This window comes from Miniopterus natalensis, chromosome 17, assembly GCF_054644295.1.
Source record: "Miniopterus natalensis isolate mMinNat1 chromosome 17, mMinNat1.hap1, whole genome shotgun sequence".
NCBI lineage: Eukaryota > Metazoa > Chordata > Mammalia > Chiroptera > Miniopteridae > Miniopterus > Miniopterus natalensis.
This window is the reverse complement of record NC_142097.1, coordinates 31,271,288-31,292,211: the sequence shown is the minus strand read 5'-3', so window position 1 is coordinate 31,292,211 and position 20,924 is coordinate 31,271,288. Positions and strand designations below refer to the sequence as shown.

The 20,924-nt window shown below is 49.6% G+C and overlaps 1 protein-coding gene across 2 annotated transcripts in view; it reads right to left on the bottom strand.

The window, feature by feature from the left end:
- Window positions 1–10,455: 10,455 nt before the first annotated feature.
- AKAP1 (A-kinase anchoring protein 1) overlaps window positions 10,456–20,924 on the bottom strand; it is a 30,893-nt gene continuing 20,424 nt past the window's right edge. For both annotated transcript variants that reach the window (XM_016207216.2, XM_016207217.2), the window contains exons 3-11: window positions 19,992–20,125; window positions 18,246–18,372; window positions 17,962–18,089; window positions 15,848–16,025; window positions 14,212–14,362; window positions 13,715–13,782; window positions 12,223–12,296; window positions 11,941–12,003; window positions 10,456–11,425 (exon numbers count right to left, since the gene is read on the bottom strand). In XM_016207216.2, the coding sequence (XP_016062702.1) occupies window positions 11,351–11,425; window positions 11,941–12,003; window positions 12,223–12,296; window positions 13,715–13,782; window positions 14,212–14,362; window positions 15,848–16,025; window positions 17,962–18,089; window positions 18,246–18,372; window positions 19,992–20,125 (998 nt within the window). In that variant the 3' untranslated portion in view covers window positions 10,456–11,350. The remainder of the gene's footprint in view (window positions 11,426–11,940; window positions 12,004–12,222; window positions 12,297–13,714; window positions 13,783–14,211; window positions 14,363–15,847; window positions 16,026–17,961; window positions 18,090–18,245; window positions 18,373–19,991; window positions 20,126–20,924) is intronic.

The following is a 20,924-nucleotide window of genomic DNA, read 5'->3' as shown; positions in this document are numbered from 1 at the left end:
GATCAATGGGTGCCTGGGGAGGGGAGCTGGGTGGGGGTGGGACAGAGGCATCTCAAAGGGATCGGCTAAACTTTGGGGGGAGACGGATACATTCGTTACCCTGACTGTGGTAATGGGGTCACAGGTATGTACATATGTCAAAAGATAACCAGTTTTACACCTTAAATATGTGCAATTTATTCTATGCCAATTATATATCAGTGAAGCTAAAAATGTAAATAAACACTCCACATAAAAGGTAGATTATAAGAAAGAGAAAAATAAAAGATGTGACTTTGTGTTATACCCCAAGATTTTATTTATATTCTATATTATGTAGATAGTATAGATATATATTTAAAACATGATTACGTCTCTATTTTATGTATATTATTATTACATACATGATCATATAATCTAAGTATGCTCCTTTGTATGGTAATTATATTATATAAACGTTTGATTTTCATACATTTTATATTTTCTCTTGTATGATTTTATACCTTTATAAATATATTTAACATACTGTATATAATTTATGCATCTGTTATATATAATTTTGCATTTGTACCCTTTATATACTATGAGTGTGCACATCTGTGTTTATGTAGAGAACCCCAGATGTCAGCTGGGGTCTCTTGGCTCCCAATCATGGGGTAACTTTGATTCGAACCCCCATCCCACAGGTCAAAGCTCTGGCCGAGATTTCTCCCAACCCCCAATAGTGTGAAGCTCTAGGTTTCCAGCCTCCCCCTCATCTCACTCTCAGCCCTGTCTCTGGGGTGTGGCTTCATCTGCACCCTGGCATCAGTTCACAGACAAAACACACATCTCTCCCCTCCCACCCCCAGCAACTTCAAATGCAAGGCGGATGCCTAAAAACCACATTTTCTGTGGACACAGGGGAGTCGAAGCATCACCTCGTAGCAAACAGCTTAGAATGGCATGGTAATCCTCAAGCCACCCAGGCCTCTCCCGGCCCGGCTGCCCCCTCCTGTCCCCTCCTCTCTGTCCCCTCCCTGGTGCACCACCTTCTCTGCAGAGTAGGGCAATTCTGCCTGCCCGGCGCCACCTCGCAAACCCTCGCTTGTCCTGCAGAGCAGGAGCCGACAGACAGCGGTGGCCACGGACAGCTTTCTCCCGCACGTACGCACAGGTTTGTCACTCCGTGGGCACGCGGAGCCCTGTGCACGTGCACTTACGCAGGAAAGGCCTGGACAGGATGCTAACCCAAAAGGCAGCCCGAGAGCTGGCCAGCTCCCCCGGCTCCCCCCTCCCCGCGCCCACGGGGTCGTCGGTGGGGCCTCGGAACTCCCGCGTCTCCCCCTCGCTCTCTGAAGTGTCCTTCCTTCCTGTTCCACACTGTCGCTCCGTGTCCCCACTCTCTCCCTCTGGGGGCTGCGCTTCCTGAGTAAGTAGCAAGCCAGCCAGTACAAAGGCTGAATAAACAGTGGGGAGAAATTAACTCGAACGCTCAGAGAAGAACAAAGACTTCCGACGGCAGCCGGGAGGGAATCGTAATTGCCAGAGAGGGGCCGCCGGCGCCAGGCTGCGGGCCGTGCAGGAGCAGGGATGTTCACGGTGGCGGAGACGGGCAGGTGCGACGCGGAGGGCGAGAATTCGAATGGAATGAAGGTGCTGATGGAAAGGGGCACTGGGACCGAGAGGACAGGCGGCTGAGGATGGGGACCCCAGCCTCGCCCCCAGCCTTGGGGAGCAGGGGCCTGGCGGCAGGTGTTTGGATGGTGGCGTCACCCTGGAGTCATAATTACAGCAAGGAGGCGTTCCATGGTGGCCCCAGGGGTGAGCGGAGGGGAGACCTGCAGTCAGGTCTCCATGTGGAGGAAATGGTGGGGCCCCCTGGATCCAGAAAGAGCAGACAGACCCCACCCTGGAAGACCCCACAGGAGCAGACAAAGATGGCCTTGTCTGAGAGACTTCTACAGAGGGCCCTGGCCGTGTCAGGGGAAGAGGGAGCACCAGCAGTGAGGACAGCCCTCAGAGGCACCGAGGTTAGAGCCCTGAACCTTTCTGCAGTTTGCAAGGACTGGCTGGAGGCCGAGGATGGGGTAAGGCCGGCTGCTCTGGAGGCCCATGGGCTCTAAAGCCTTTCAGGACAGCATCAGTGGTCTCCCCCGGGGGTAATGGCTGGTGCCCTCATGGGACCTGGAAATTAGATCAAAGAAACCTCCGGGAGCGTTTCTTTCCCTGAAAGAAATAGAAGTGACCGGCCTTCCCAACCCAGGACCTTTGGCCCAGTGTCCTCAGGCTAGTCTGTGGGGATCTGACCACGGGGCACCGTCACCCTCTGTCACCTTCCGTAGGGAGACAAGGCCAAGCCACGTCCGGACACTCCAGGAAACCACAGGAGGGATGTGCACCATTCCTGTTGCTAATTCGCTCTGTGTCCTGTATGTTCTCAGGTCCGTGGACACGCCATAAATATTCATGGCTGGAAAACAAGGTGAGGTCCCACCACGCTCCTGGAAGAAACTATCTAAGGCACCTGACTTTGGTCCTCCTGCCTTTAAATGCTAAGTCACGGCTGAGGCAGGACTACACCTTCTAAAACCCCGCTTCCTTAATTTGTTTAACAAAAGACATGTCCATGCTCTGTGGCCTCTTAATTTCTGTCGATGTTAAAGTGCAGAGAATTAAAGAATCAATGGGCAATTAAGGAGGCCCCGGCAGGTTCTGGCCAAGAGCATATTATTTATTTATTCAGCCAGCCATGCTCATTTTTAAAGCGTTAACTTTCCATTTTGTTTCTGACATCAAAAATAAATCAAACTAAACTGTACACGTCATAGCAGAAAAAAATTATTTGCATGATGCATTGCCCCTCTGGAGGCGTGGTAGCCACCTGCAAAAGGAATTTTTGTCTGTCAGAAAAAATAAAATAAAAAGATATGAGTTCATTCTGGCACTGGCCTCCCCTTAGGACACAGATGGGATTGGAAGGATAGAAATAAGGTTTTAATTCACTAGCAATTTTTCCACCTAGTCTCAGGCTTCTTTTTGATTTCTGAGCATCCATTTTCCTGGATCATCCTGAGAGGGTTGCAAGATTTCGGTCCATGAGCATAGTGGTGCTTTGGTGAAATTTCAGAAGGGGAAGAAATAAACAGCCGTTAGCGGGCACACAGGCTGGCCAAGGGCTCCTGGTCCAGGGCCTTTCCCCTAAAGTGGGGGTTCATTCCCCAATAACCCCTTTTCCCCTCCATTAGCTGACACCATTGGACATCCCTTACCTAAAATCACCACCCAGTCTCTGTTCGTTCCTTAACTGCTCCGATTTATACGAGCTCTATGCAAACGTGGACAATCTGGAATTGTTCCTTCCCTCTCCCCGCCCAGACGGCACCCCGGGGCCCCTCCAGCAAGCCCTCTGTCCTGCACTTCCCACTAGGCTGACCAAAGCCACCCCAAGGCCGATCCTAGGACAGTGATTCTCAGACTTAAGCGTGCATCGGAACCACCTGGGCGGCGTGTTAAGATACAGTTTCTGATTCAGTGGGTCTGGGGTATGGCCTGAGAAATGCATTTCTGGCAAGTCCTGAGAATGAGGGGAGCACTCGAGACCCGCTGATCTTCAGGAGGGAGCGCTGCCAGAAGCTTGTGCTGTGGCGCCATCTAGTGGTTTGAGACCACAGAACAGCTTGGCCAGCTGGCAGTGCGTTTGCTTTTACCTGTATTTCTTTAAGGTAAGCTTTTTATTGAAATTAAATGATCTCTTTTCATCCTCTGAGCAACCACAGGGCAGAACTGAGACTGGAGGATGGGTCTTTTGAGGCCAGAAATTGTACACAGTGCAAACAGTGCCGTGTGTCCTCCTGATTCTTCCAAGGCACGACAACCCTCACACACCGGCAAACAGCAAAACAGCCACCCCAGCTCACACAATAAACAAACGCTAACTTACCCCAAAACTCAGTCCTGAACATTCCTGGCAGCCAAGTCAACGTAAGAAATAAGAGTTCCATCTTTTCTCAACCTAAAGCAAGGGAGCGTATCTGTTTAAGAGGAAAATCAACTTGCCCCAGGTTCTGGGTGCAGTGAATCTGAAATTTAAGAGCGCACGAGTTTAGCTGGGGACTTATTGAAAATGCAGACTCCCAGTGCCATTCTTAAGAGTTTCTGGGAAGGGCCCAGAACTTTTCATTTGTAACAAACACTGCAGGTAAACTCTGAAGCAAATGGCCTGAGCCTCCTGATTTGAGAAACACTATCCGAAAGGGTGTGACCTCTAACCCTTCCCTTCCCCACAGCTGTCCCACAGAAACAAGATGAGCCACGAGTGATGACCTGTCCACCAGCCACCCTTTAGAAAAAGAAACAGGTGTAACTGCATTTTATTTAACCTGCTATAACCAAAACAACTTGGACAAGCAGCATTTCAAGAGCTCAGCAGCCACACGTGGCCAGCGCCTGCCTCACTGAACAGCACAGCTCTCCATGCGATGCGCAGCCCATCAGAACTCTGAGCGACGATGGAAACATTCTGTGATCCGCATTTCGGCGTCATTTGCTGAGCTCTTTCCATTAGGCCCCGTGCTAAGTGCTTGACATCATGCCAGTTCAACTTCACGTCAACCCTGCTGCGCTCAAGACAGAGAAGGTGCTGTGGATCGCAAGTACCACACCCACATGTCCATGTGGCCTGGAGGGCACTGAAGGAAGAAATGGGGTGAGAGTCCAAGCTGGGCTGTTGCAGGGGGACAGTGACTCGAGGCTGGCACCCAATCGACAGATGATGGAGACAAGAATTTAACACTGAAGCGGATTTGAGGTGAGGACTGAAGCTACAGGTCTGGTTGGACAGGGCTCACTGATGGCAAGCAACAGACATGATTGAGGGACTTATTGGAAGGCAAATGAAGAACTGGGCAGAACTCAGCAGGCCGTGGGAAGGTATCTGGGCAGCAAGTGTTTAAAGCTCTCTGGACCAGGATTCCCCTTCCCGGCAGCACACCAGAGTCACCTGGTGAGCCTTTTAACATCTCAATATGCAAATAACTGCTGAAGCTGAACATATTCCTACCCCATGGCCCAGCAGTCCCAGGTGCAGGCCCAAGAGAAATAAAAACAAATCCACCAAAAACACAAGAATGAATCATAGCAGCTTTATTCATTACAGCCCCAAACTAGAAGCCTAAATGAACATCGAAGGACGGGTAAACTTTAGAACATTCATACAGCAGAATACACACAGCCAGACACCATGATGAATGGAAGCAGCAGGCATCCTTAGTGGGCAAGTCCATTCATTCGATGTTCCAGAACAGGCAAAACAAACCTTAGGGCAATAAACGAATATGGGTTGCCCTGGCTGGTGTGGCTCAGTCGGTCGGAGCGTCGTCCTGTACACTGAAGGGTCGCAGGTTCGATTCCTGGTCGGGGCATATACCTAGGTTGTGGGTTTGGTCCCCCTTTGGGGGCATGTACAAGAGGCAACCATATTCTTGGGTGAGGATTTAAAAAAATAAAATAATACTGGTCACCAGGGGAGAGGGTATCAACCAGAAAAGGGCATGAGGGGAAGCCCTGGGGTCCAGGAAATACTCCCGTATCTTCATCTGTTGATGATCACCCAGGTGTGTGTAAAAATGCACCCATGCCACTCTAAGAGTGTGCACTTTATGCACCTCAGTGTATATATGTCATACGCCAAAGGTAACAATTTTTAAAAATATCTCTCAATGCCCAGGCTGCAGGCCAAACCAATGACACCTGCATGTCTGAGAATGGGTCCCAGGCATTGGTAGCTTTAGAAGCGATTCCAATATGCAGCCAGGGTGGGACAGTACAGCCCTGTCACCGTGCTTCTTAAACTTCGATGTGCCACATCACTCAGGTGTCTTATTAAAATGAAGATGTGGGTTCAGCAGGGTGGGGCTTGAGAGAGAAAGAGATCGGGGGCAGCAGCAGAGCTCCCACCTGTCACCAAACCAGGGAGGCTGGGGGAAGACAAGAAACCCATCCCAGCTCCAGAAGGAGGTGTCCGCCCTCTAGTGCCGTCCATGGCTTCTCAAACTGAGCCGTCTGTCCCCACTAGATGCTGACTGGGCCTATTTCTTGTAACAAACAGCCAAGACCTCTTCTAGATAATTTGCAAAATTTGTAAAAATACAAAGTAAGTCAGCCTCATTAAAGGAATGTTCAGGGAAGGCCCTTACTTGCAGAGCAGATCGGTCTGAAGTCAAATCTGGCAAACCTCAGTGCTCATCTGACACCCACGTTTTACAGATGGGGTGATGGGAGCAGAGAGGGCAAGGAACTGGCCCCAAGTCCCATGGACAGAGCTCGGAGTCCTCAGGAAAAGTCGGGCCCAGAACCATACCATCGATCAGGACAGGTGAGGGCAGGCCAGACCTCAGTGGCTACACTCACTGCTTCATACGCCACGTCACTGGTTGGCCGCACCTGTTCTATGGTCTTCACGCTGGGACCCACGTGCACGGTTTAGTCTGCACCTGGAATGTGGCTGACGCTGGGCCAGAGGGGGCAAGTGAGCCACACGCTGGCTCCTGCAGTGTCTGCCTTGGGACACACGCCACCTCTACCCACCCATCCGACTATGCCTGAGCTCACAGCACTAAGACATAAGATCCTACTGTGGGGAGGGAGTTCAGAAGTCTTGGGAAGGAGACACTTGCTCCAGCAGGGATGCTCAGCTGACAACTGCTGGTGAATCAGGGCAGAAAGGCTCGGATGTGCAAGGACACATCTGTGTTCTAAAACAAATTCAAAGAAATGCTCCAGAGAAATCAGAAGCAAATCAAAATGAAGAACTCACTCAAAAATAGGTATATAAGAAACAGGTGAGCAATGAAGCCAGTGAATAGGGGGGTTGAGCCGAAACATTTTGTGATAATGTGACTCAAGTTTAATGTCACCATGCAAAGATCTTAAGACAGAAGTGTATGTGAAAAGTCTGGAATTCCGGACTGTATTCTAGGTGTTCCAACAAAACCCAGGAGACAGACAGTGTGTGCGCGCACCTGTGGGAGGGAGGGCAGAAATCTGACGTTCTGCTGAGTTTCTTAATGTTTAGGGAGAAAGGAAGCCTTAAATATGTGATATTGAGAGAAATATAAACCAGAGTTGTCAGTGGATAACTGATATCCACCGATAACATAGAAATAAGATGTTGAATGCTAATTTTACTATAGGGGAAAATTTTAATCAGGCAAATAATGAGAAAAAAAAATTAGAAAGCAATAGGAAAATGAAGAAAATGGTAAATAATACTGCAACAGTGATCACAACACGTTAAGCTCACCTATGGACTCTGCAGATTTCACTTAATAGAAATAATTCTAGCCATGTTTAGAAGCCCCTCACCAAAGTGACAGAGAAAAATGACAGAAAATTCAAAACACAAAGCACCAAGCAGGATACCAAAGCTATTCGAACACTGATGAGGAAATACCTTTCATGAGCTTTTTCAAACTGAGCAACTGAAACTTATAAAAGAAACTGTTAAGAGAAACCGGAAAACATAGCAATAGCAGAACCATTTAATGTGTTTTTCTTAGAAATGAACAGATAGTACAGGCAAAAAAGAAAAAAAAGAGAGTGAGGTGAGAAGGCAAAAACACAATAAATTCGAATAATTTACAAGCCTGATTTCACACGTTACATAAAACTTCATACCAAACCAACATGCACTATTTTCAAACGTCAGAACATTGACCACGATCCCCTCCCCCAAATCACTCTGCAATTTCTCCTGGAAAAGCGCAGAACCCAGCACCTCCGCACTGAGGTGAGGAAGCACACACGGAAGGCTGCTAGTATTTGTGCACCAGGATCACAGGGGCATCCTAGTCCTGTGCTGTCCAGGACAGCTGTCACAAGCCCCCTGTGGCCACTGAGCACCTGAGCTGTAATTAGTCTGGACAGATAGGCTGGAAGCGGGACACATACACACCGATTTCAGGCTGAGATAGCTCATTCATACTGTTTCTGTCCGCTCATACTGAAATGAGATACTGGCTCAAACTATTATTAATTTCACCTGTTTCTTTTTCCTTTGTATTGTGGCTTCTAGAAAAATTTAAATCACCTTTGTGGCTCATGTATTTCTATTGGACAGTGCTGGTCTTGAAACAGACCCAGGTTCTCCATCTTCCTGCTCATGTCCTTCATGACATTTCCCAGTGGAGACCATTTTCCTTTCAGATCAGCAGAGGTTAAACAGGTTTCCCCTTTTGGCCTACCTGCCGCAGGTGTCTCCTGATTTTACTTTAAATTTTAATTTTTCGTATAAGCACAATGATTGATCTCTTCTGTTGCACTGTTTTGTCTTGTTTTTCATTCTAAGTTTCAAAACTATCCTGTGGGCAGATCCTTTAACCACAGTGGTATTTATCTGGGGACAGAGCAAGGCACCGTCTTCCTCCGGTGGCTTCAGAGGAGCCATGGTTAAGAGAGCCTGGCATGGGTAAGGCCTGGCTTTGAGTCTCAGCTCTGCTTCTTCCAAAACCCACTTTCTAAAGTCACCACCTTCTACCTCCAGAGTCAGTCCCTGTTTCACTGGGCTGCCGTGAGGACCAAGTCTACCTGTAAAACAGAAGAGTAAGCACTGTAACTCTGGCTACTGTTTTCTCCTAAGCCTGTAATGGTTAGATACCTCTGTGGCATAACTGACGCTGTACGAGATGTACCAGAAGCCAGAAGCCAGAAGCCAGAACCCAGCCCCCATGCTGACATCCTCCTAGGACCAGCCACCCCTCCCATATCTAGCAGGGCACCAAGGACCAGAGAGGAGGTCACCAACCCAGACACCTTTAGTGAGAACAGGCTGGAAACTCGAGCCTCCTTCACCCAGAATCCCACCTCTCTGCCCCACACCCCGGGCAGATTACCAAACCTCTCTCCAGCACTAGCTTTTCTCAGGAGTTTTCAAGCTCACACTTAAGCTGTCCCCTGGATGGTGCACAGGTAATTAATTCAAAAGACAAGTCTAAAATATACTTGCCCGAATGGTGGAGTTAGAACCCTATAAATCTGCTCCTCTGGAAAAGTGACAAATTACTGGCAAAATGGTCAAAATCAACTTTTTCAGAACCCTAGAAATCAACCAAAAGCCCATAACCATCAAAGAAGTGTTTTTTCAGAGTACATGCCTTCACAACCTCCAACTTCTTTAATAAACCATCCTGAAGGCTCAGCCGAGAGAACCTGAGACACATGAGCAGCCCACTTCATTTCCCTCACTGCTCTCCCCCTCCCTCCATTGGGGGGCTTTATCGCAGGATTCAGACCGTGTTGCTTGTCACCCAGGAACCATCCCAGGGGAAGGCCCTGTCCGTCTGGACCATCCTGGCTTTGGTCTCTGCTCATCCACCTCCTTATCCCTCTTCCTGCACCAAAATTGTGTGGTTCCCTCCTTTAAAACCCCTCAATGACTCCCGAAGATAAATTCCATATCCACACACCAGCCTTTGTACTCTCCCCAAACTAGCTTGAAGGCTCCCATATTCCCTTTCTGCTCCAGCGATGAGGGCTGCACAGAAGCTGAGACCTGGCTGTAACACTTGGCCAAAGTCACACCAAATACCACTGGGACTTGGGCTCCCAGCAGCTAAGACTGCACGCGAGCTTGATGATTTCACCTCACTGCCTCACGGGCTTGGCACCATTCATCATGTTCCTATAGATGAAGGAAACCGAGGCTTTAACCATGGGCTACCACAGCTCTGTGGGAGGATTCCTTCAGTGACGGACCCTCAGGCCATCCCAGCTCTTGAGAGATCCCCAGAGGCCTGGACTAAGGGGCCTTTAAGAGAAGGGACTAGTAAAGCATGGTTTATTATCTGCTTTCACCATGTAAATGTATGTATATTTTGTAATTCTTACCATTACAGTGATAATAACTTCATAGGTCTATTAAGAATGCATGCCCTGGCTGGTGTGGCTCAGTTGGCTGGGCGTCACTTTGTGCACCAAAAGGTTGCTGGTTCAATTCCGTCAGGGCGCATGCCTGGGTTGTGGGCTCGAGCCGCAGGGGGCCCTGCACAGGAGGCAGCTGGTGGATGGGCTGCTCTCACATCGATGTTTCTCTCTCGCGCGCCCTCTCCCATCCTCTGTCTAAAAATCAATTTAAAAACTATTTTTTTTTTTTAAAAAAAAGAATGTATAACCAAAGAATTGTGGAAACCAGTGCTTTAAACTCAAACCTGGCTATCTGAGACGCTCACTGGGGAAGCCAGAGGCGGCTCGCTGCCACCTGTGGGCACTGAGGGAAAGGCCAGATGGGCATTTCTGGCTAGCCCGCCTTCGAAGAGCCATGGCTCTCCAGGCCACCACACTGCAGCCACCCTTTCCTCCCCACCCTTCTCACCATGGAACAAATGAACTCGAAGCTCTAGTGTATACAATCCAAGATTTACATAAGCTTAAGTTGCTTATTTAAAATCACACAACGCGGGAGGAGCCAGTTTAAAAAAGAATCAAACACACCACCGCAAGGTAATTCAATGAGCTGCTTTTTTTTTTTAAACAAATTTGTACAGAAGAAAAAAAATCCCCGGATCACAATCTATATCATACAGTCGCCCTGTTCGGTATGCGGGACGCCACGGGAGCCCCAGGAGGAGGAGCTGATGGGCAGCTGGACTGCGGAAGTCACTTCTGCTAATGGATGACATGGGTGTGGGAATACCTTGACTTCCCTTTGTTCTCCAGTGTATCTTGTATAAAATATTACATTTTTAAACACATTATTTACAGAGTTTGCACAAATAGAAAATGGTTACAAATCACAACCAGGCTTGGCCAGATAACAAACACTTCCCTTCTCCCTCGGACCAAGGCCAGAGAGAGGTATGAGTGCTTTGTATTTACATATGCATTAAAAAGTCTGCCTTCTTAGACACCTAGGTGAAGTTTATAAAAGCTGGTTAAACATCATAAATTCATATATGTCAGCTGTACAAGTAATCAAAACCAATTAGTTCATGTCCTGCTCCCTGAAAAAAGATTCTGAAGCAAAAGAAACCCTCTCAAACAAGCAACACATCCCTTGGCCTGTCTGCTCCAGTCGGTTTGGTTTGGGGAGGGAAGGAAGTGGGAAGGAAGGAGAGGGGAACGGGCAGGAGGGGGACCAGGACAACTTGGTCGCGACAGTTTTTTGAACAGCTTAGAACCAGGTTAACCCGACTGGCTTGTTAAACGCCATCCTATGGCTTTAAAAAGAACCCATAGCTCCTTCCTGCCTCAAAGACGGAACACCTCAACATGACAGTATGAAAACAAGGACTTTCTGAGGAAGACAATGTTTGTTATTCTGATGTAAAGTCTCTGCCTTGAGTGCCAAGCAATTTCAACAGTGCAAAAAAAACTCGAGCGGCGGTGGGGACAGGGGTCAGAGGCTTGTGTAGTAGCTGTCTACCCACTGAGCAAGTCCTCGCTCCACCAGCGACCGGTTTATCAACACCACCTAGAAAAGAGAGTTTCCTTGAGAGCTCTGCCCAGGGCACCCAGGGGCCATTTCTCAAGCCAGTGTGGATTCTCCCTCCTACAGTCCCAGGTGGCCACCGTAGGAAACAGGTACCCTAGTAATGGCAGTGTGTGTGTGTCTGAATCAACAGGGACGTAGGGGTGTTTACTTATGTGTTCTGCTGGCTTGAGGACAGGCTTTTCAATGCACTAAGAAATCTAAGCTTTAATGCCATGCGATGGAGAAGAGGAAAACCCACTGGAGAGAAGGTCCAGGAAGACCCACAGACAATTATGGGCCTCGTAATCCTTTGCTGTGGGAGCTCTCCTGTGCACTGTAAAATGTTTAGCAGCATCCCTGCCCTCTACCCACTCCCCACTGTGTCAACCACAAAGGTCTCCAGACATCACTAGCTGTCCCCTGGGGGTCCCTTGTCTGTAGCTACATCCTCTGACTAGCTCCACATCAATCATCAATGCTCGCCAGTAACTCAGAGGGGGAAGGACAGAACTTACTTCATCTCCTTCCACGCTCCACAGCTGGATCAGAGGGATGCCAGTCGGACTGTAATTCGTCACCTGAAAACAAACAAAAAAACGAGCCTATTTAAAAGTTACCCCATGCATCTCTCCATGGAGATTGCTGGCCAGCCCAGGGCAGGAGCCTCAAGAAGGCAGGCACTGAAAGGTCAGCTCCCAAGAAGCCCAGATGCTGGGGGAAAGGCCGAGAGGCACTGCAGAAGCCGGGAGGCCCCTCACACAGAGCCTGTCCAGCCTGCCCCGCCCCCAACCACGCACCTGAGCCAGCAGTGCTGCGTTTCCCGTCATCTCGCTCACAGCTGCATCCGCCTCGGGTGAGAAGTGCTCATCGTCTTTAGGAGAAGGAAAAGCAGCATTTAGACTCTCGCTGAGGCAAGCGCTCATCACTTACACACTTCCAGGTGTGTCCCAGGTCAAAGGCCTCAGACGCTGCCAAGGGACCTGGAGAACTTCACCTGGGAGAGCCGCCTATGTCAAGAACATTGCTATGTGCTACCACAAGAGGAGAGAGGACCAAACAGACAGAAACTCTGCCTTCGATCGAAACATCATCACCACCACCTATCTGGGGGCTCACTGGGCTGAGCACGTTGGATGAGTTCTTCCACTGAATCAGTAGCACCCCATGAGATGGAGGGTGTTTTCCCCACTTTACAGGTGGGAACATGGAAGACAAAGGCTGATGGCCAAAAGTCAACCAGCTCCCAGAGGGTGCAGGTGGAATTCAAACCCGGGCAGTGGCCACACAACCAAATATGGGCAGTAACTATAGAAAGCAAGCAGGACACCGAGGCAGCATTCTCCGTCAGATTATAGAAGTTACATACAAGAACACACCCAAGGCAAGAGATGGTAAGGATGTGAGAGGCAGGTTTGCGAAGGTCTGGGGACATCTTATGGAGGAGGGAGTGTTTCAGCTGGACCTGGACAGACTGTTGAGATGGATAGAAATGGAGAGGAAGGTTGGGCAAGAGCAATAAAAGGACACAAAATGACCCTGCCCGGCATTCTAGCCAACGGGGCTGCAGCCAGACTGTAGTGCTTCTAAAGCATTTCCTTGCTTTAGACAAGAACAAGAATAGACTGGGCAGACCTGGGGAGGGAGGAGCATGGAATCAACAGACTGGTACCTGCAAACATAAAACTCCTGGTGATAAGTAGCTGCTACCTGACCAGTGCTGACATTCCAGTTTCTAGGTTTATGTAATTCCCTTGGCCACCCTGAAAAACAGGCACTACCCCATTTTCCAGAGGCTAAGTAACTAGCCCAGGATCACACTGCCAGTCTAATGATCACATTCTCTCAGGCAATATGATCAGTCTAAGACACCATGGCGGGCAGGTCCATGTTAGTGTGGTCCCCACAGCACCCCCAAAAGCTGAGGCCCAGTTGAGCCATGCCAATGGCCTCTATGCCTGCCCTGGACCTCAGGTGCTAGGACTCTGGGCCTCAACTATGTTCTGAAAGGCACCTGTGGTCGAAGCCTCTCTAAGTTGGAGGCCTGGGTAAAGTCTAGAGCAGTGGACCTGAAAGAGTGGTTCATGGACCAGCAGCATTAGCCTCACTTGAGAACTTAGAAATATAAGTTCTCAGGCCTCCGCCCAAAGCTATTAATCAATCAGAAACTGACGGTGCCAGCAATCCACATTAGCATAAGCCCTCTAGGTGAAAATCAGGCTCTCAAAGACACAGACCTACTCTCAACAACTGCCCCCCCAGCCCTCCCAGAAAAAAGCCCCCACCTGTTACCTGACAGGGGCATCACGCTGTCCAGAAGGACTTCTGCTCCCTGGAATGGCAGGGTCACAAAGTCGGACCTAGAGAAACAAAAAAGGGATGCATTGAACATGGACCGGAAAGCCATGGCTGATAGTTACCTTCTGTTAATGCCGTGACCCCAGCAGCCCAGGATGAAACAGAGCAGAGATACCCATGATGGGCAGCAGACCTCAGCACCCACACACCTGAATGCAGGCTACCAGCTCTGCCACAAGCCTGACCTTAGAGTTTGCATCAAACTCCTAAAAAAAAAAAAGCCTGCTTCGCTTTTGCCATGTTACTTGGCGGAATTTTTCCATAAGACAGGACTTTCTGGCTCAGTTTGGCTGAGGCGAGCAACGAAGTTTGTTTATATCGGACTCTGCTAAAGCAGAGCAGTAGTAGGAAGAATTAACCCATTTCCCAGGCTTGATAGAACTCAGCCAGCTACGTGGAAATCAGCCCCTTCCTAAGCAGCCTCAACTCACCGGATTTGACGGAGTACATCTACTTTCACTCTCTTATATCCACCGTAGTCCACATAGCGAATCTCAACTTCGTTCGTCTCCTCATAGGAGGCCACCACTTGGGCTCGCCACCAGGCACCATCCACACCGGGGGCTGCACAGATCACTGTGACTGAAGGGAAGGAAGAGAGCCTGTGGGCGAGCCTGGCCCAGGCCAGAGCACCAAGGGCCACCCAGTCAACGCTCGCCACCTCCCCACATTCTTTCCCAGAGTCTGCCTGCATCTCCAAGCTGCAGGTGACAGGATGGCAAGGAGTCCCCGAAGCCTCTCAGAGCCTAAGACCTGCCAACAGAGGACCTAGATATGGGAAAGTCAGCCTAGCGTGTATGCCACCCAAAAAATATCCAGACTAAAAGCATTCATCCAGATCCATGAGACTTACTGAAGCCTAAGACAGACACAGATGAACTAGAATAAAAAGTAAAACAGAAAACTCAGAGAATGGAGACTTACATTCCTAAGAGAAAGTCCTAGAAAGTCTCAAGAATCTCCAAGTGTAGCAGATATCAGTGGCCTGGTATCTAGGATCTGCTCCAGCCCATGACAGCTCAGATGGAGGACTGGTCAGAAGGGGGCTCACAGGCCTAAACCCCACTTCTTCTCACCTCTGCTTCAGGAAGGTGCTGAGGGCACAGGTACCCTGGATGGCCAACAAGGCCAGAGAGCAAGCATTCCAATAGTCACCAACCCCATCCTGGGCAGCAGAAGTGGGGCAGACTGAATTGTAAAGGCAGTCACAGGTGGCACCCGTGGCAGTTGCCCCAGGCCAGCTGGGATGGGGGTCTGTGATACAGCTGACCACACTGTGTCCTGACCCTTAAAGGCAGCCCCTGGTACAGTCACCTCTCAGCCTTCAGTTTGGTCTTTACTGCTGGGTTGAGGCAAAATTATAATCTGACAAAAACTAAAATCTTTACTCCTCCATAAGAAAAACATACAAAATGCTACAGATAACCCAAAGTTTCCCTAATGCTTAAAGTCCATCAGGGGCTGTAGGTTCAGGGTTCTTGATGGGGATGAGTGGAGCGATGTTCTGACACTCGATTCCTGCTAACAGGGCAACAAAGATAATTATGAGAAAGAACAGGCTCTCAAGGGTCCAGCGGGGTTTGTATACTAGTTCCTGCTCAGGTATCACTTGGGCAAGCCACATGACTTCAGAGGCTATTTTCTCATCTGTCAAATGGAGATGACCAAAGCCCACTGCAAGAGTTTCTATGGGAACTTCTATGGGAACCTGATCTGCATCACATAGATACTTTATATATAACACATGCAGTATCCAATCCTAATTCCTGGAACAAGTGGGCATCAATCTCATTCAACAGGTAAGTGGTAGAGCTGGGATCTGAACCCATGTGTCAAAACTCTACTCCAACCCCATGGCTCCATCAGCCAGTGGCAACAGCAACTTGGGCTAGCCAGGCAACTCAGCCCAGAGTAACTCCACATCAACGGCAAGAAGTCAGGGCTGCTGGTCCCATGAAGGATCCCTCCTCCTAGTCAAGACAAAGGGCAGAACAGGCCACCCCCAAAACTTCTTCCCTGGCCTGGCCAAAGCCCAGGGCTCCCGCCAACCTCCAGGACAGCACTTACTTTCCACAGGGGTGGGCAAGGTGGGGATTCCAGGCTGAGAGTAGCAGAGGTACATTTGCTGGTCCAGACTGCGCAGTGCATGGAAGGTAGGGTGCGTGTGTTGCTGCACAAACAGGTGCCCGGCGTTGACCTGGTTGACCACGATCACCTCTACAGTGATGCCATCCGGGAGCATGAGCTGTAGAAAAGGGAGGGCAGCAGGCACTGCAGCAATCCTTCTCTTCTCATGTTTGGGTTAAGTCCCGAGGCCCCAGGACAAATCTCTGAACTGGCACCTCTTTGAAAAGAACATGACAATCCAAAGTACATGGTACCCAGATGGTAGGAGTTTGAGGAAAACTACTTTAGCAACAAAGTGGACACCCTGTGGCCCTTGTCCTGCCATACCATGAGTAACCACTAGAGGCGATCTCATGTAGAGCTGGGCAGGGAGGCTTCCAGGAGCAAGCTGTGGAGGTAGAGCTGGGCCTCCCTCCCACTGACCCCCCAGCAAGGTCCACCTGTCAGACCTCCCCCCACCCCCATTCTTGAGTCTGTAAGACCCAGGGAAGGCCAACGGGAATAAGGCAGGAACTGAGAGCAAGGTGCCAAGGTGGGCAAGTCCTCGGGCCCTTCAGCCAGCTCCTCTGGGCCTGCGGCTGGCCCGAGGAGCTTAAGGTTTGATGGCACCTCTCTACTCTACCTTTCTGCCAGCAAGGGTCCACCGTCAAAGCCTGAGTCATATTTGCTCTTCTCTAGGCTCTACCGACATCCTCCCAACTCATTCCCAGGCTGGGATTTGGAATGTAGGGTTGCTCAGTGGTCAGGCCCCACCTTAAAGGCCCTAGAAGAGGCCAAGGCTAGCCTGTGAAAGAACTGTCCTTAGACACCAGCTTTCCCAATGCTAAGCTACAGAAAACATCCCAGTGCTCTGGACAGAGCACAGCATCTCATCCACCTTCTAGCCAGGTGGCACAAGAGGCTCTGGCATCCACCTCTCCAGTCTCACAGCCACATCAACCACTCAGTTACCTAAAAATAAAGAGTGGTTCTGGGGCCCAGTTTCCTAAGGAAAACACTGATTCAAAAGTGAAGTGTGGAGTGAGGTTCAGCCCACTCCCAAATACCCACAGGAAAGGGGCAGCCATCCCTTCCCAAAAGGCATAAGGATCTCTGGAAAGGCAAGATACAGAACCAAAAAGTCCACTGTCCTAAACACAAGCCAGGGAGGGAATTTTCTTGTGGCAGCATGTTCAGCCCATGCATGAAATGCATCCAGTCATGCAAGTCATGGGGATGTTCTGGTCAGTGAGACTGTACATACAATGGTAGTGTACCACACAGGCCAGGTGTAGTAGGCTACACCATCTAGGTTTGTGTGACTATACTCTGTTCACACAACAAAATCGCCTAACCACACCCTCTCAGACATATCCCTGTCACTAGGTGACATGTGACTGCAGCCTCAGTGAGACATGGCCCAAATAAAGCAGGAGGTACACTGCAGGACATGAGTGACAGGCCCAAGACCCTGTAATCCCCCAGGACATAGGGGCTCCCCCAGATGTCAGCTCCTCCTCTTGCCAAACTCCCAGGGCAACCACCAAAGAGTCACATGGCTTCCTGTGCCTAGAGGGGATTACCGCTTCTCCTTTATATTCTAGGTACCTCCTGGGAAGTGGAATGGGAAGGAATCCTTCACCAGGGCCACCACTAGACCTGCCTCAACAAGGAGTAAGGAATGAGCCATTACAAGCCCACAGCAGTGGGTCTCATCCAGATACAGCTTCAGCTTCATGGGTTCCCACACCAGTCTGGACTGCCCAGTCTCCTGGATGGACTACAATCCTTTCTAGGCAACTGCCTTGAACATAAAGGATAACCAGGTGGCAGAGCCAGGGGAGAGTGGTCCTTCCAATCAGGGACCAAGAAGTCTCTGGCTTCTTACCAGCACTCCAGCCTCTGACCCTTCCCTAGAGGATACAGGCTAGAAGCAGAACTGACCAGTGAAGACCAGAGATGAGAGGGCACAGGCATCAATGAGCTCTTGGCCATGGTCTTGGGAGTTTCTTGTTTGGGGGGTGTTGGTGGGGAAAGGAGTGCAAGAAGCCCTGGTCCTCCAGGAGCATGCTCACCCAGGAAGTCATTGGAAGAGAAGGCAGTGCCAGAGAAGGCAGTGGGGGAGCATAAATATTGGTGAGGTTCAGTTCCTTGAACTTCTTCCCAATCAAGTTCAGCGCCTTGTCTACATGATGCTGAGAGCCTAAATGAGGGAGAAAAGCAGGGTCACAGTGGGTAAGACAAACATGGCAAAACCATACCCATTCCACAGGATTTCTCCCAGAGTACAAGTGCACCTTTAAGATGCTAAATTTTGCCTTAGGAAGAAAGGCACCTAAAGGCACTTGAAACCACTGACCTTCTATGTGGCAGATCTGCACATTCTGGGTGTAAGGCAAGGTGGAGATGTAGATCTTGGCACCAGATGTTTGCTTCAGAAAACTCACATACCGCCCCTGCTTGCCAATTAGCCGACCGACTAAATGCTAAGAAAGAGAGAGAGTTGGTTAATGGAAAACCAAATCCCTACACTCCCAAAGACCTACCTCTGTTTTACACAAAGTCAAACTCAAACGTATTTGTTAACATGTTAGCACTTCTTTCCCTGGCACTATTCTAAGCACTTGCATTTACTCATAGCACTTAAGGAATGGATACCTTTTTTTATCACCATTTTACAGATGAGGAAAACAAGCCCAGAGAGGCTAAGTAATTCACCCAACATCACATAGCTACTAAGCAGCTGCGCTACAAAGTCTGGCTCCAGGACTCAGCAGTTCCCATTTCATCCCTGACAATGTGGTCCGAATTCTGAAAGCTGCAAAGGCAGCATTTTCTCCTCCCAGATCAGACTCAGATGTTTCACCAGCACAAGGATCAATTTACGACTCTTCCACCTCCTCAGGTCTACTCAAGACCAAAGATAAAGGGTCTCAACTTGAAAATAAAGGTCTAAGAAAGAACCTTTGAGCTCCTGCTGCCAACTGATAGCAGGCTGGAACCCTCAGAGCCCGAACCTCGCAGAATGCCCAGCACACCAGAGTCAAGGCAGACAGAAGCAGCCAAACTTAGCCATGACGTAAGATAGCCTCTGAAACAATCCCAAATGAAACGACCCCACCCCCATGGAGCTAGTAGGGACCTGGTCCCTCAGTGCCCAGAGCTGCTCAGGTACACTCTTTGCAGCCACTGAAGGAGAAGAGGGCAGGGTGGCTATCAGGGTCACTGGGGGAGAAAACAACTGAGGGAGCCAGCACCCTGGGTCCGAGCAGCCCATCTGACCCACAGTTCAAAGCCAGCAGTCTCTACACAGCAGGGACCTAAATGCCCAGGGAGAATGCAGTGGGCCAATTATTTCTGAGCCCCAGAGATAAACATCAAGACCAAGCTAATAAGTTGTAAGTTAGAACAGCAAGAAGCTAGAAACCACTTAAGCACCCCGGAATTGGGGACTGGTGAAGTAAATTGACATTCACATAATGAATAATGCAGTTAAAATTACATTTTCAAAGAGTAGCACAGGAAAATTAAATTGTTAAATATTTAAAAACATTAATTAAAGCAACATAATCTCAGTTTTGTTTAAAAACCACAGGGTATATACAAGACGAAAAGGAAATAAGTCTTCCCAGTCACTCTCGGGGGTAGGATTAGAGCTGATTTTTATTTTCTTTATGCATTTCTATACTTCTCAACTTTTCTAAAATATGGATTTATGTTGTGCTGAATTATAAAATACTTTGCATTGGACAAGAGAGCTTGAGCAGAGCACAGTGAAAGGACTCCTGGCTGTACCATGTCCTTTATCTGGTTTTGCTAGCATCTCCAAACAGATCTGAGCCCTGGGACACACAAGAAAAGCCCAGAGGAGGTTAGCTGACCTGGGAGTTTGAAGAGGACAAGAATAGGTCGCTCCCGAAGGCAGCTGGAGAAATTCCATTTTGCAGGAAGTTCTTTGAACCTTGGCAAAGTGGAGCACTCCCTTTCCCTTCAGCCTTGGACTCAAGCAGGAGAGCTTCTCCTGGTTGGCAGTCCCTCCCCTGGGCCCTACCCCCTAAGCTCAACGCCCCTGGACGTAGGGGAACTTTAGGCTTGCAGCCCTTACCTTTGGCACCTCAATCTCCCAGATGATGAGGTCCACTTTCTTAGGATTGGAGCCTGCCTGAGCATTCTGGAAACTGTCGGTCTTCCTGAGGCCACAGCAGCCATCCACCGAATCCATGCTGTTCCCGTCTGAACCTGCAGGGGAGCGCAGCATGCATAGACACCCAGACACCAGCTCAGAGCAATTAATACCACACAACTCCCAAACTCACATTCCTAGGAGGCCCCCCACCCCCCACCCCCTCCTCAAGCTTGGCAGGTGACTGTCAACTTGAAGTCTAGAAGGCTCAGAACAACCCCAATGAAAGGAGGGCTGGGGGTGTAGATACACCTAATTTTAGACTGTCACTTACAGTCCAACTTGCTTAATTGGCAGCTGCACCCAGCCACAGCTGCTGGGGCAGACAAGTGGTGAACTGGGAAGAAACAGACACTGGCCCAGGAAGGGGCAGTCCACAGGGTGGGGGAGGGGATGGGCCTACAGGTCCACATGGTCCCAGGAGCCAGGTATTAAGTGCAGGCCTCCACAGAGACCAACTGGTCACAACCAGTCCATACCCTTCTGACAATGCCAGCCCCTCAGACCAAGGGTCCCTAGGTTCCCAAGGCCCCCGGCCTGGGCTCACAGTCAGTGGCCGTCAGCCAAGCAGAGCTAGAAAGAGTCCCCCTCCTCACTGGTTTGTCTGAGGATCCCATTCTTATTCCTGATCAGGGCCCTGCCAAAAGTGGCCATGGAGGCCTTCCTTTTCCTCTGCTTAGGCCCAACTTATGCAACTCTGAATGCTCCTCTGGGCTCATGGTGGGTCTTTAACCCCCTGGCCCAAAGACTGAGCTAAAGCTCACTCCCAAGAGGACAGAGTGGGCAGCAGGAGTCTGGCACTGACTTGATCAAGTGTCCCAATGGGACCATCAAAGAAAATCAGGGGGCCAAACC